The sequence below is a fragment of the Cervus canadensis genome, chromosome 18 (assembly GCF_019320065.1).
Source record: "Cervus canadensis isolate Bull #8, Minnesota chromosome 18, ASM1932006v1, whole genome shotgun sequence".
In the NCBI taxonomy this organism is placed as follows: domain Eukaryota; kingdom Metazoa; phylum Chordata; class Mammalia; order Artiodactyla; family Cervidae; genus Cervus; species Cervus canadensis.
In genome coordinates this window covers 16704468-16719370 of record NC_057403.1, presented here as the reverse complement: position 1 = coordinate 16719370, position 14903 = coordinate 16704468, and the positions used below count along the sequence as shown (strand labels likewise).

The window sequence follows — 14903 nt, the reverse complement described above, 5'->3', positions numbered from 1 at the left end:
TGTTTTGCCTTTCTTTTTTTTTCCTAAAGTATTTTAAGGCAAATGCAAATCCAACAATGACATTCAGTCTCTAAATATTTCAGCATCTGTAGAGTACAAGAACAAGTTTTCCGCATAACCACAAAACCATTGTCATAACAGCAATATCTGCTTCTTGGTTGAAGTGTTTTAAAGTAAATTGGAGACACTGTATTATTTCGCCCCCAAATATTTCAGCCTGCAGCTCTAAATGAGAAAGACACTTTCCCATATAACCACGATCCTTCCTAACAAGACTAAGGAAAGCCCTATAATATCTAATAGTCAAATTTCCCGAAGGGATGAGTTTTAGTTTAAAGAGTGTGGTCCCTTCCCCTAGATGATGTGGCATTGAGAGAAAATTGGAATTCACACCCAGGCAGTCCGGGGACAGTGTGACTACCGCCAACGTGAGTCAGAGCAGGGTCAGCTCCGGTACCCCCGGCTGGCCACACCCTGGTAAGGGAAGTTTTTGAGGAAGGTGCGGGAGGGGTGGGAAGGTGGGTAGGGGAGGCGGGGGACGTGGGGGTGCGGGGAGAAGGAATGACCTACGCGTCTGGGGCTGACTCGCTCTTTCGCAAACTTCTGGGAGGAGCCCCCAGGGCCACAAAACTGTCTCCTTCCGGGGGCCAGACTGAGAGGTGCAGGGAGATCGCGAGCCGGAGCCACCGTCGGAGATGGGCCAGCCGCTGCTGCTACTGCTGTTGGTTCACGCCTACATTCCAGGTAGGGGCAAAGGTGCCCGGACCTCTAGGCTGGGGACTGGGGTCTGACGGCGGGGAAGGGAGAGGGGAAGAGAGGGGAAGAGAGCTCAGAATCTGACGACTCGGAGGAGGAGGGCTCAGTCCCCCGTCCCCACCCCACAATCAAATAATTCTCCTGTTCTCGGCTCCCCGGCCCCACCCCCACCGCCAACGGTACAGAACCGGGCACACAGTAGCGACTCAGGAAATATTTGTTGAGCAAAAGAGCTTAACGACAGACATCATCTAGTGAATACGCTCTTTATTCCAGTCACTCTTCTAAGTTTCTTCTTGGCAATTTCCGACTGGCGGGGGGCGGGGGGGGGGCAGAACTATTTTGACCCCTTTTTACAGAGAAACAAGCACAGACAGGTTAACTAACTTGTCCGAGGCCACACAGCCAGCCTTTGTAAGTGGGATTCTGACCCGAAACGGATCCTACAGCCCCCTCCATTGTATCAGATCCCTCCCCCTCCCACCTCCGCCCCGCCACACACACTTTCGTAAGACCGGGAGGACAGCGCCTCATTTTACACACGGTCTAAAGAGAGTCAGGCTGAGTCTGGCAGAGACAGGGGCCAGGGAAACAGGGCTTGTACTTCGAGGCTCCTTCCCTTTCACTATAGTCTAGCCGACGGGACCCCTTAAATCCTTTCTTTGGAAAATGGAAAACGGGTCGAAAAATGAAAGGAAGTTGAGTTGGAACTGTGAGGGCGGGCCGGGGGGGTAGGAGTTGAATGACATCCAGAAGGTTTTCTGGACCGCGGGAGGCCTAGAATGAGTAATTTAAGGGACTCCGAATTTGGAGCGGGCAAGGGACCACAAGCGAGGTCTGAGGGGCAAGGTTGAGCCTCGGCAGGGGAGCCAGAGGGCGGGACTATAGCAACCGGGAGGAGGTGGTGGGCGGGGTCAGAACTTCGGGGCGGAACCAGTGGGTGGGGCTGACAGGTCCCGAGCCCCTAGTGGGCGGGGTTTAAGCAGCTCGAGAGCCGCTGCGGGGCGGGGGAAAGCTTCGGGGGAGGCCCCGGTAGGTGGGGTTAGAATCTCCGCAGGGCTGATGGGAGGAGTTGGAAGTTCTCGGACGGCTGCGTGGCGGGAGAAAGCTGGGGAGAGGTTAGGAAAGCGAGGAGAACCAGTGGGCGTTAGTGGGGGGAGCTGCAGGGACGAAGGTAGAACGTAAAGATCGGCGGAAGTCGGTGAGGTTAGAACACCCCTAGGAGAGCTCGCGAGGTGGAATAGGCCCAGGCGCGCGGCGGGGGCGGGGGGGAGGGTAAAGGACTAGGCTAGACGTCTGCACCCGCAGAGAGGGTGGGAATCTCACTTTCTGGATGGCCCGGGCCCTCGGTTAGAATTAAAGGGAAAGCGAGCGAGGACTGGACTTAGGAAGGACCTGTGGGCGGGGGGTGGGGGGGTGGGCTGGGAATAGGGTAAAGGACAAAAGTAAAACGTTGGCCTAAAGATAGCATAGCGGGTTGGAACCCAGGCAGGGCAAAAGTGGAGCCTGAACCTGAGTGCACAAGGCCTGGAGATTCGGTCCAGGTGTTGGGGCTTAAAGGGGGCCGGGGTAGGGGGCGGTAGAGGGGGTGAGTGGGGCGGGATCCTGGCTCAGAGCAATAACACCTCTTTTCCGTCGCCTCCCTCTGCCCCCAGCCTCATGGGGCCTACGGTGCTTACAGTGTAAGAACATGAAGAGCTGCAGTGTTGAAGAGTGTGCTCCTGGTCAGGACCTCTGCAGGACCACCGTCCTGCGTGTGTGGGAAGGTGAGCTGGGGCAGGGAAAGGGAGGGACCTAGAAACCTTATCTCACGAGTCATCAGGGCAATACGCATGAAAAAAAGACACTGAGGCCCCTAACACGCCCATCAGATGGGCAAGCATTTAAGAATCTGACAGTACTGAGATCGATGAGGTTGTGGAACTGCGGGCTCTGCTTTTAGGGAGGTAACTTGGTTCATCCATGGAACAGAGCCACGTGGCAATATCTGATACAAATAAAGATTAACATACCCTACAAGCAGCAGTTAAACTTCAAGGAATGTAGAGACCCCAAAGAACCTTGGCCACACTTGCCTAGAGACACATGTAAAAGGATGTTCCTAGTCCTCATGTTTGTGACACGGAAAACTGGAAAGACTGAAGTTAGGGTCAGCAGAGGAGAAACCTTAAAGTATAATCACACATTATACCCCACAGCAGCTGAAATGAAGGAACTAGGGCTGTCGGGGACTTCCCTGGTGGCTCAGATGATAAAGAACCTGCCTGAAATGTGGAAGACCCAAGTTCAGTCCCTGGGTTGGGAAGATCCCCTGGAGAAGGGAATGGCAACCCACTCCAGTATTCTTACCTGGAGAATTCCATGGACAGAGGAGCCTGGCGAGCTACAGTCCACGGGGGTCACAAAGAGTCGGACAGGACTGAGTGACTCATACACACACACACACACACACACAGGGCTCTAAGTATTAACCTGGATACATCTCAAAAATGTAAGATTAAAAGAGAAAAAAAAAAAGTATGTTGCAGAGTTGGACACCTTTTACTAGAAATAGTATTTAACAATCAAAATAAGCAATAACATATTCTGCATACACAGGTGTGAGAATTACCTATATCAGTGGTTGCCTTCAGACAGGGAATAAGAGAAATGGGATTTGGAGGAGGGCAGTAAGCAGGAGGCTTTAACTATCTTTTAAACTTGGTTTCTCTCTTTTTAAAAATCTGAAACAAATATTACAAAATACTAATATTCTATAAAGTTTTGTGACTAATGCACATTATTTATTATATCATTCTCTTATACTTTTTGGTAAGCATTTTCCTTTAAAGATTCCTATTAGAAGCCTCTCTCTGTTAAGATCTCCAAGCTGGGAAGGAGGAGTTGATGGATCCAGAATGTCCCAGGTATAGTGTTGTCACTAAGAGAGAGTAGGCTTCTGGTATAAGAGGTTGATGGGGAGGATGGGTAAGTCTAGAAAAGACAGAGTTGGACTCAAGTAAGAGGAGAGGCCTGGCAGGGTTCGGTCCTGGGAGCAGGTGACTTTATAACCAGGAGAGTCAGAGGCTGGTGGGGTCCAGGGAGCCTCTGGGGGTGACAAAGAGACATTCCTCATAGGCAGCAACGAGGTGAATGTGGTGGAAAAAGGCTGTACCCATCCAGAGAAGACCAACAGGTCCATGAGCTATCGGACTGGCAATCAGATCATCACCCTTTCAGAGGCCGTGTGCAGGTCAGACTTGTGCAACAAGCCCAACCCTGGTGAGTAGGACAGTCCTTGCCATCCCCAACCCCAAAACATCCCCATCCCAACCTCAACATCACCCTGGTCTTATCCCCAGTCTGGGGCCACCCCAACCTCAGCTCCATGCCTTACCCCAGGACCAATCCCCCAGCTCAAATCTTTCCTTATCCTAAACACATCTCCAGCCTGACTCCATTTCCATCCCCGACCCCAATCCCTTCCCCAGCTTCATTTTATCCCCAACACTCTCCAACTCAAACCCATCCTCCTCCTGAACTTAACTCTAATCCCATCCTCCAATCAACCCCAACTCATCTCAAACTGTCACCAGCCTCACTCCCAAGTACAAACTCATCCCATCCTATCCTATCCCGTACTGCTTCTATGTCTGTGTATGTGTGGTTGTCATTTGTAAGATGCATCACCGGCCTTTAAGAAGCTGTATATACATACACCCACTTGGGTGGTAGGTGAGTTACCTCACTGACATTTTGCTATCTCATTGTTCTCATGGGACAGGAGATGGTTCAGGCGACAGATGCTTCGTATCTTAGCAAGGGACCAAGATACAAAGATCAGAGATGCCAGTGACTCAAAGTCCTTAAAAGAAGTCAAAAGAGGAGGGAGCCAGACAGGCTGCCATGGGCTGGTAAAGTTCCCTAGAATCAATCCTTGAGCAGGGCAATAAAAAAAGAATGTGAAGAAACTTTTGCAAGGCTTTTTGTAGAGTTTCATGACTTTAGGCTCTGGTCTGTCAGTGTAAGAAAAAGACTTAGAAAGGCTCAAATTCCTCCGAGTTCTCACAGGAGAGGAAGGATAGGAAGGAGTAGACCATGGTGCAGGGTCAAGCAGAGATTCCTCTTTCTGGCCCTGGTGAGAAAGGAAATGTGTTAAGACCAGTCCAGTCACAATGACATCAGTAAACAGAGCACCTGTGTCTGCACTGAGTTCTTCCCTTGTTTTTCATCCGCCCTGATTCTGCTAGATTTTCACTGATCCTGACCTCAAACTTTCATCTGTTGGTGGGAGTTGAATCAGATGTTTATTTTCAAGGAAGTGACAAGAGAGAGGATGTCGGCTTCCTCTTTCTGTTAGATCTGCCAAAGGAAAACACTAACAGTTGAGTCTCAGGAACACTTGTAATCAGAGATAACAACCAAAATATTTAACAGTACTGGTCAGTGCAGAGGACATTGACCAGTTGGGACCTATTTCCCTCAAGGCCTCCTACTGGGCCTGGTGTTTCCCCTTTAGTGGATCTTGGGGACATAGGGATTTTAATGGGCTTCCCAGGTGGCGATAGTGGTAAAGAACCCACCTGTCAATGCAAGAGATGTAACGGACGTGGGTTCAATCCCTGGATCAGGAAGATTCCCCGGAGGAGGAAATGGCAACCCATTTTTCTTGCCTGGAGAATCCCATGGACACAGGAGCCTGGTGGGCTACAATCCATGAGGTCACAAAGAGTTGGACTTGACTCAGCAACTTAGCATGCAGGCAAGGGGTCTAAAGACAAGGTTGGGAATGGTCAGGGGTCCACCAGGGAGCTTAGGCAGCAGCTGTCAATCCAGTGACTTAATAACTGAGGGAATTCCCTGATGGTCCAGTGGTTAAGAATCCACGTTTCCTCTGCAGATGGTGCAGGTTCAATCCCAGTCAGTAAAGGTTGGGGAGCTAAGATCCCACCTGCCTCAAGGTGCTGGAAAAAAAAACAAAAAACCTCTAAAAAATAACTGATATACCTATGTCAGCCCAGTTTCTAAAGCCATTTTACCTTGCTTCTGGTGACTAGAATGGTTGGTTAAACCAAATCCTGTTCTTCTGGGAGATCTTCCCTGGTGGCTCAGTAGATAGAGTCTGCCTGCAATGTGGGAGACCCAGGTTCAATCCCTGGGTCAGGAAGATCCCCTGGAAAAGGAAATGGCCACCCACACCAGTATTCTTGCCTGGAGAAGCCCATGGACAGAGGAGCCTGGTGGGTTACAGCCCATGGGGTCAGGAAGAGTCAGACACAACCGTTCTTCTGTGATGCTGGGGACGTAGCAATGGCCAAGATAGCCTTGAGCCCTGCCCCTCTGGGGCTCATAGTCCAGTAGTGTTTGTATATATGGCAGGGGGGGAGGTGGGGGAGGGGGCAGGACAGACCATCACCAGACAGTGACTGCCCTGCCCCCAGTCAGAGCTGGTATCAGGGAAGCACAGAGAAAAGTGTCAGGACCCTGACACAGGAAACTGAGACCAGAGAAGTCAGAGCTGTAATAGGGAAGCACAGTCCAGAATCATCCGGGCTGAGATGGGGGACGCGGGGACCAGAGAGTGATCAGAGCTGGGATAACTATGAGTAGGGGCTGTAGGACCCTAGAGGAGATAAATGACTCAGGCCAAAGGAGGTTTCCTACAGGAAGCAACAGCGAAGCTGGATCTTGAGGGAGGAGGAGTCAGGCTGTTAAAAAGACAGTGGAAAGGGTTTTTCCAGACAGAAGGAGCAGCAGATACAAAAGCAACAGGAGAGAGTGAAACTAGCATGGCTGGAGGAAGGACAAGATGGGGCAAGAGGAACTGATGAAATTGGCAAGGTCACATTATACAAGGCCTTCTGGACTGTGGTGGGGAACATAGACTTCATCTGGGGAACACTGGGAGGTCATGAAAGGCTACAGGGTCACTATCAGATTTGTATTTATGAACAAGTTATTCTGACCTCAGGCTTCCCAGGTGGCACTATTGGTAAAGAACCCAACTGCCAATGCAGGAGACATAAGAGATATGGGCTCAATCCCTGGGTCGGGAAGATCCCTTGAAGGAGGATGTGGCAGCCCATTCCAGTATTCTTTCCTGGAGAATCCCATGGACAGAGGAGCCTGGCGGGCTACAGTCCATTAGGTTGCAAAGAGTCAGACAAGACTGAAGCAACTTAGCAGGCACGCATTCTGACCTCCGAGTGGAAGACAGATTGGAAGGAAGAAATGATGGAGGGAAGGTAGATTAGGGGAGACCAACCTGGAGGTGTGTGAGGTTGTCCAGATAAAGAAGGGAGTGTACGACTTCCTTGGCAAAGACCTCATGCTCCCAGTGCAGGGGATATGGGCTCAATCCTTGGTCAGGGAACTAAGATTCCACATGCCACATGGTGTGGCTAAAAACAAAAAAAGAAGAAGAAGACAGTGTCTGTCTGATCAGCAGATGGAGAAAAGTGGATGGGTTTAAGAGCTATTTAGCAGGCAGATAAGCATAACTTAATGATGGGTTAGATGGTGAGGGCAGATATGCAGTTCTGGTCATGTGGAGTTACTTGTCTGAGACCAACCTCCCCCGCCCCACCCCGCAATCCACCACCAATGACAGTTACAAAAGCTGGATAAATTATGAACAATCACTGAAGTCACTCAAGAGCAGCAAATGGAGAGAGGAAATAGAGGTGCTCCAATCCTTGAAATAAGGGAAGCACAGAAGTTGCATTCCACAGACAAGCTGGCTTTTACCTTGAGGGCACTTGCCAATTCACTGCTCTGGAAGGGAAGCAGAACGCAGATAGAAAGAGATTGTCGCTAGACTGAGAAGGCAGAGGTTGAAATCTGGGGCTGCCAGAGTGTCTGGAAAACGAGAAGTAAAATCCTGGAATGCATGGAACCACAGAAAAGGGAGTCCCCAAATCTGCAGATTTCCTTCAAGTCATTGGCAAGCCATACGTGCATAGCATTAGACTCCAAGAAACTCCACAGAAAATAGTATCTGGGAAACTACAGAACTGAGCAGGAATTCCAGCGAGCATGTGATGCTGGGAGACTGAAGTTGCCAAATTGGAAAGAGAAGTTTCAGGCTTTCCTCTGAGACCACATCCTAAGAATAAGGGCAAAACCAGAAATTGACCAGCCCCAGTCAGTAAAGAATCCGCCTGCAATGCAGGAGACCTGGGTTCGATCCCTGGGTTGGGAAGATCCCCTGGAAGAGGACATGGCAACCCACTCCAGTATTCTTGCCTGGAGAATCCCCATGGACAGAGGAGCCTGGTGGGCTGCAGTCCATGGGATCGCAAAGAGTTGGACATGCCTGAGTGACTAAGCGTAGCACAAAAATGCCTACATCCAGTTTCTACAGGAAGAAAACCTAATCTCTCTTTGGCAGAAGATAAAATCTTTTAAAGCCTTTACAAGTTGTTATCTATGTCTGGCATCTAATCAAAACATACAAGGTATCCTGAAGAAAATAGAAAGGACCAATCGACTGGGGAAACCGAGAGAAAAACCCCACAGCAGAAAGAGACTTGTGAATCAGATATTGGAGTTATTAGACAGGGGAGGTCTAAGACAGCTATGATCAATATCTTCAAGAAAATAGAGGAAAGGATAATTTTTAGCAGAAATCTGGAATCCATTTTAAAATGAGTCCAAAAGGAAATAGAGAACAGGGTCTAAAATTAAGAGCTCAATAGGACATGCTTAATGGAGATCAGAAGCAATATGGCAAAAGGATTACAGAAGATAGGGAAGTGGGAGTAATTAGATTGATGCCTAGGTATGGAAGATCAAGGAGCCTGCCAAGTTTCTACCCTGGAAGACCAGATGGGGCCACCTCAGAGACGTGGAATTCAGGAGAAGCAGCAGTTTGGAGAAATGGAGAGTCTTGTTGGGGACAGGGAGAGATTCAGGTGTTTGACAGATAGCTAGGGGACCGCCAGGAGGCCCATGGGCGTACAGGTGTGGAGTTCAGAGGAAAGTCTTGCCTGGAGAGAGATTTGTGATTTCTCCGCAGATAGGTGGAGATGAAGCAATGTCAATGGATAACATTCAATGGGCGAGAGTATATAGCATAAGAAATGAAAAAAGGACCTCAGACGAGCCTGGATATCATCCACATTTAGAAGAGTGACATAAGAAGAACTCACAAAGGAGACCCATGGGTGGTATGAGACAGTTATATTGGCAGTGATGGCAATTTATATTTTCATTTTCATGGTGGTTCATATGAGAAGATATAGGTTGTTGGCCTTCTTCTAGTTATTTTTCTTTGGAGAAGGGATGGGGAAGATTTGGCTTTGAAGGTAAGTGATTCACCTAATTACAGCTGCTGGCCTGCCGGTTAAGTGTCTTGGCTGAAACAGTTCTCTAATTTCTCTAAGACTTGGCTCAAACTCAAACTTGGATATCTGGGGTCAGGAAGGAGAGGGCATGCCAGGCTTGGGGATGGTGTGAGCCAAGGTCTGGGCAGAGGAATCACTCCGGTATTTCCAGGAAAAAGTAATTCATCCACTTGGCCTAGACGGGAAGGTCCATGTGAGAGGCAAAGTTATCACAGATCAGTCAAGTAAGACTTTGACCTATGACTCGATTGGGAAGTCCTATTGCTGTAGGACTTCCCTGATGGTTCAGTGGTTAAGACTCCGTGCTTCCAGTGCTGGGATTGCGGGTTTCTAAGGGATTCGGGGAACTAAGATCCCATATGTTGATAGCACAGCCAAAAACAAAAAATAATTAATAAATATTTATTGAATATTTTCTCTGGCCCTGGCCCTGTGCTGGGTCATGTTGGCACACAAGACAGCCGAGGCTCTACCTGGGACTTAGTCCAAACAGAGATGATCCGGAGTAGACAGAGCTGGGATTAGGGAGCCCAGAGGGGCACCTAATTCAGCCTAGGAGGTCAAGGAGGGCTTCTTGGAGGAGGTAAAAATTAGGGAAGATGACTCCTGAAGAATGAGTAGGAGATAGGGAAATTAGGGAGCAGGGTAAAGTGTTGTGCAGAAGCAAAGGCTGGGTGGGAGTCAGCACTTACACTTGGGGACTGAGGGAAGCGGGGGTAGAGTCTGAGCAGGTGGGGGAGAGAAATGAGGCAGGAAGGGTGGCCAGGAACCAGTCTCTGATGGGCCTTGAATGCCACGCTGAGTTTCTTGGATTTTATTCTGAGGCACTGGAGACCCATGGAAGAGTTGAGCAGAGGAGAGACAGGGTTCGATTTGAGTATTAGAAGCATCCTTCTAGAGCCATGTGGGAGGCACTGGGATGGGCAGGGCAAGAATGGAAACCAGGAAGCTAGGGAGGAAGCTGGTATTGAAGGAGGTCTGACCTGGTCATGGAGCTGGAAAGGAGGGCATGGATCCTAGGAAAATTTAGGAGATAGGATGGGCAGAGCTTGTTGCCTGGCTGAAGAGTGGGATAAGGAAGAACCGGTGTGCAGGTGAGTCCTCTAGCAAGATGGGTCTCTAGGACTCCTCCCGTGGGGTCTCACCCTCCTGCTCCTCCCCAAACAGGCCCAGATGCTACTGTTCCCAGAAACCACTACCTCGAATGTGCTTCCTGTGCCTCGACGGACCTCAGCTGTGAGAGGGGCTGGGACCAGAGCCTGCAGTGCCGCAACTCTGGAGAAAAGTGCGTGGATGTGATAACCCACCAGAGCCTGAAAGGTGAGCCCCAACGTGCCAGCAACTCCCCTTCCCAGCTTTGTTCCTCCCAAAGGCTGCACTTAACAACAACCCCCCCAAATCACAGGGAGGTAAGCAAGGTAGAAAGTTAGTACTCACACAGGAAGCCCAGTGACGGGAAGTCCAGGGCCACTAAGACAGTTCCACAGTCACCAGCTGCTTTCTCATTTCTTACCTGTTGCTTCCATTTGCCTCATGGTCCAAGATGGTTGCCTGAGCTCCAGACCTCATATCCAAGTTCCAGGAAGGAGGAAGGGAGGAAAGAAGGGGCAAAAAGGGGGTGGCCCTGCTTTTGTAAAGTTTCTCCTTTCTGCAAGTTCTGTAAACCTTTTTACTTAGATCATATTGACCAGAACTTAGCCACATGACTATACCCAGGTGTGCATGCTAAGTCACTTCAGTCATGTCTGACTCTTGGTGACCCTATGGACCATAGCCCACCAGGCTCCTCTGTCCATGGGATTCTCTAGGCATGAATACTGGAGTGGGTTGCCCTCCTTCAGGGGACTTTCCCAACCCAGGGATCGAACCCGCATCTCTCATGTCTCTTACACTGCCAGGCAGTGCAGGTTCTTTACCACTAGTGCCACCTGGGAAGCCCCGACGATACCCACGGAGGCTAGAATCTTGGTTAGATATGTGGCTGCCCCTCATACAGTGAGAGCCCTATAGTGAAGGATGAAGCAGAAGATGGACAGGTGACAAATCCAGTCCCAGCTCCTCAGCAACAATCTAACCTCCTCTGTCCCCACAGAGAGTCCAGGGGATGAGCGCCACGTGAGAGGCTGTGGCATCCTTCCTGGCTGCCCAGGCCCCACCGGATTCCACAATAACCACACTTTCCACTTCCTGCAGTGCTGCAACACCACCAAATGCAATGTGGGCCCAGGTAAGGGGCCAGGGGACCTGGCGTAAGACCTAGGATTGGGGGCAGAGAGGTGCATTCAGGCTGCTTGCTCGTAAACCCTCCACTCTGCTTCCTCCTCTGAAAACAAAAAAAAAGGGCCTATTAAGCCCTTTCTCAAGAAAGATTTTGTGGGAATTCAAGGAGACCATCAAAGCCTCACCAAGACCTGTGCTTACTTCTACATCTTCTTGAATCCTTCCACTGCCCACCACGCTGGTCCCAGCCATCATGGCCTCTTGCCTAGATTGTTGCAATGACCTTGCTGCCCCTCCTGCTAACCTACAGCCTACGTTCAACACAGCAGCAAGAGTGATTTTTTTTTTTAATGTAAATCAAAGCATGTCCCTCTTCCTCAAACACTTCAATGCTTTCCGCTTGCTTTTAAAATGCTGTCAGAAGGTTCTACTATGCTCTCTGTAACCCAGCATGTGTCTGCCTCATGGCCTTTGCACATACAGTACCCTCCACCAGGAACACATCTCCCCTAGGAGCTTGCCTGGCTGGCTATTTCTCCATCAGATCTCAGTTTTAAAGCATCATCCTCAGGAAAGATGTCCCTAACTCTGCCCTCCCTGAGTATAATCTAGATCCTTTGTGTTATTCTGTCTCTGCAAACAATTATTGGCCAATAGGACTTTCCATGGTGATGGAAATTTCTGTATCACCCAATGCAGTAAGCCTCTACTACATATGGCTGTTGAGCACTTAAACTGAATTTTGGATTTCATTCCATATTCATTTTAGTATTCATTTTAGTGTCAACGTAAGCAACCACATGTGGCTAGTGCCTATCATATGGGACAGTGTAGCTCTATTATTTATTTATTATTTCTTTTTATGGCTGCACTGGATCTTTGTTGCTGCCCATGGGCTCTCTCTAACTGCAGAGACAGGGCTACTCTCTAGTTGCGGTATGTGGGCTTCTCATTGTTGCGGGGCACGGGCTTTAGGGCACGCGGGGTTCAGTAGTCAGTGGTTCTCCAGCTCTAGAGCCCAGACTCCAAAGCTCTTGCTCCCACACTTAGTTGCTCCGCGGCATGTGGGATCTTCCCGGACCAGGGATCGAACCCAGGCATCCTGCATTGGCAGGTGGATTCTTAACCACTGGGCCACTAGGAAAGTCCGGGGACAGTGTAGCTCTAAATCGTAAGTTCTCTGAAGGCAGGGACTGTTTCGCCTTACCCAGAGTCTAGGCAGGTGAGGGTTCATGGGGAGCTGGGAGTCGGGATTTCTGTCACAAGCCTCAGAGAACCAACCCCCAACCCCACGCCGCCCAAAGAGGGTGCTGTTCCAAGGTCTGACCACGAGGGAGCGCCATGACATCTCTGGCTGAGAGGTGGGAGTCCTGGAGACCTAATGGTGGGAAACCCCTTGGGCTAATTTCCTTGGTTTCTCTGTCATTGATCTTCTCCCAAGTCCTGGAGCTTCAAAACCTGCCACCAAACGGCTTGCAGTGTTACAGCTGTGAGGGGAACAGCACCCACGAGTGTTCCTCTGAAGAAACTTTCCTCATTGACTGCCGCGGCCCTATGAATCAATGTCTGGAAGCCACAGGCACTAAAGGTGAGGATACTTGGATACTTATGGGGGGTGGGGGGGTTTCTGCAAGAGGTACCCTCCTATGAAACTGGACTTAATTGAGGTGGATCATCTTGTTGGAAAAGGTAGGTCTTCCTTCAGGAGGGTGCAAAGTGTAGCAAGGACTTAAGACGCCTTCATTAGGAAGCGGATATCTGCACTACAGACAAGTGGATTTCTTTGTGGAGGAGTGGAACTTCCGTGGGTGGGTGGGACTTCTGTGGACCTCATGAGATTCCATCCTGAGATGTCCTGGGCAGGTTCCTCTATTCCAGAGCTTTTCAAACTTTGGGGTCTCAAATTTCCTTGATGCTCTTAAAACTTATTATTTGTGTCAGTTACATCTGTAGCTATTTACTGCCTTAGAAATGAAAACCAAGAGACTTTTTAAAATGTATTTATTCATTTTAAAAGAACAATCGAAAACTCATGACATGTGAACCTATTTTTATGGGGGGGATAAAAAAGGAGACATTTTCCAAAATGAAAAAAACGTGAGTGAGAAGATGGACATTGTTCTTTGCAATCTCTTTAATGTCTGGCTTAATAGAAGACAGCTGGACCCTCATATTTGCCTCTGCATTCAGTCTGTTGCAAGATCGCATGCCCTTGGGTTTTTAGGAAACCCCTTGTGAGAGCAAAAAAAAAAAAAGAGGCAAATGAAGTTGTAGCATTATTATGAGACTAATTTTGACTTCACAGAGCCCCTGGAAGGGTCTGAGGGCAAGCCCAGGGGTCTCCCGACCAGACTTAAAACTGCTTTTTCCAGGTGGCACCCACCACGAGGTGGCGCGTCACCCAGGGAGCACTCCAGTTTCCAGCCCCGAGAGCTCAGAGTCTCACATGGTCCATCTCTCTCTTCAGGACTGAGGAGCCCAAGCTACACCATCAGAGGCTGCGCAGCCCCCTCGTGGTGCCAAAGCCTCCACGTGGCTGAAGCCTTCGACCTCACCCACGTCAACGTCTCCTGCTGTACTGGAAATGGCTGTAACCATCCAGCCAGGGACACCCAGCCCCGCAAGGGGGGTGCCCCCCAGACCAGCCCTGCCCACCTCAGCTTCTTTGTCAGCCTGCTCTTGACTGCCAGACTTTGGGGAGCCACTCTCCTCTGCACTTGAACCCCACATTCCCACCACACTGGCTGGATCCAGGGGACCCCTTTGCCCTTCCCTCAGTTCCTAGCCCTACCAACTTGCTATGTGACCTCAGGCCAGCGGGCTGCCCTCTCTGGGCCTCAATTTTCCCAGCTGCCCAGAGAGAGAACTGTGAGAACCAAAGGAGAAAAGCTAACAAAAGGCTGCGGGCCAGCAGGAGAGAGCTCATGTGATTATTGATAGTGTTGTGGCTATTGTTATTATTAATTAATATTTGTTTTATTTAATATTTTATACTGAAATAAAGATTTTTGAACCAGCGAACAAGGCCAGATCTGCCCTTCTCCAGAGAGGATGAATGGGGAGGGGGGGCACCTTCTCACAGGCTCCTGGAATTAGGGGGTCATATGGTAGGACCCAGGCATTTGAGACCCCCGGCCTTGGGAGCTGTCCCATGCAGCCTTCCACCCAAAGCCACCTCCACATCTATTTCTGGCCTCCAAATGCAACTTTCCAACTCACCGACCCAAGCATTAACCTTCCAGTCTCTTCTCCCACATCCAAAGGTCAAGACTATTTTGTTGCTCCAAAGGGACACGTCTGCGTTTCCTAGGGGGCTCTGAGACAGGAGATGAATAGGCGATGACCCCTGGGAGCCCTGCCATGAGGACTAAGGACAGGACTTCATCCCCCTGCTGCTCTGTGGGCAGAAGATAAAGGCTAGGCTATATTTCCTAGGATGCTCTCAGGCCAACTGAGAAAAAGCCAGAACTACCATTTCTTTTGTTTCTTTTTTTAATTTATTTTTTGTGAGAACTACCATTTCAATGGTACTCTTTGAGTACAACATGGCAGAATTCATGTTTTCCATGATTTGTTGAGGCAAGCCCGCAGAGATAAAATTGT

The 14903-nt window shown here is 49.6% G+C and overlaps 1 protein-coding gene across 3 annotated transcripts; it reads left to right on the top strand.

Moving 5' to 3' along the window:
- The first annotated feature begins 360 nt into the window (after positions 1 to 360).
- Positions 361 to 14321, top strand: PLAUR (plasminogen activator, urokinase receptor). 3 transcript variants are annotated; one of them, XM_043436739.1, is made up of 8 exons: positions 459 to 477; positions 611 to 744; positions 2412 to 2522; positions 3874 to 4017; positions 10248 to 10400; positions 11173 to 11307; positions 12742 to 12888; positions 13768 to 14321. In XM_043436739.1, the coding sequence occupies exons 2-8, from the start codon at positions 696 to 698 to the stop codon at positions 14019 to 14021; spliced, it is 993 nt and encodes a 330-aa protein (XP_043292674.1). In that variant the 5' UTR covers positions 459 to 477; positions 611 to 695; the 3' UTR covers positions 14022 to 14321. The 3 variants fall into 3 exon arrangements, with proteins under 3 accessions (XP_043292676.1, XP_043292674.1, XP_043292675.1); XM_043436741.1 differs by lacking the exon at positions 3874 to 4017 and having other exon boundaries at positions 361 to 477; XM_043436740.1 differs by lacking the exons at positions 459 to 477; positions 611 to 744 and adding an exon at positions 1941 to 1962.
- Positions 14322 to 14903: the final 582 nt, after the last annotated feature.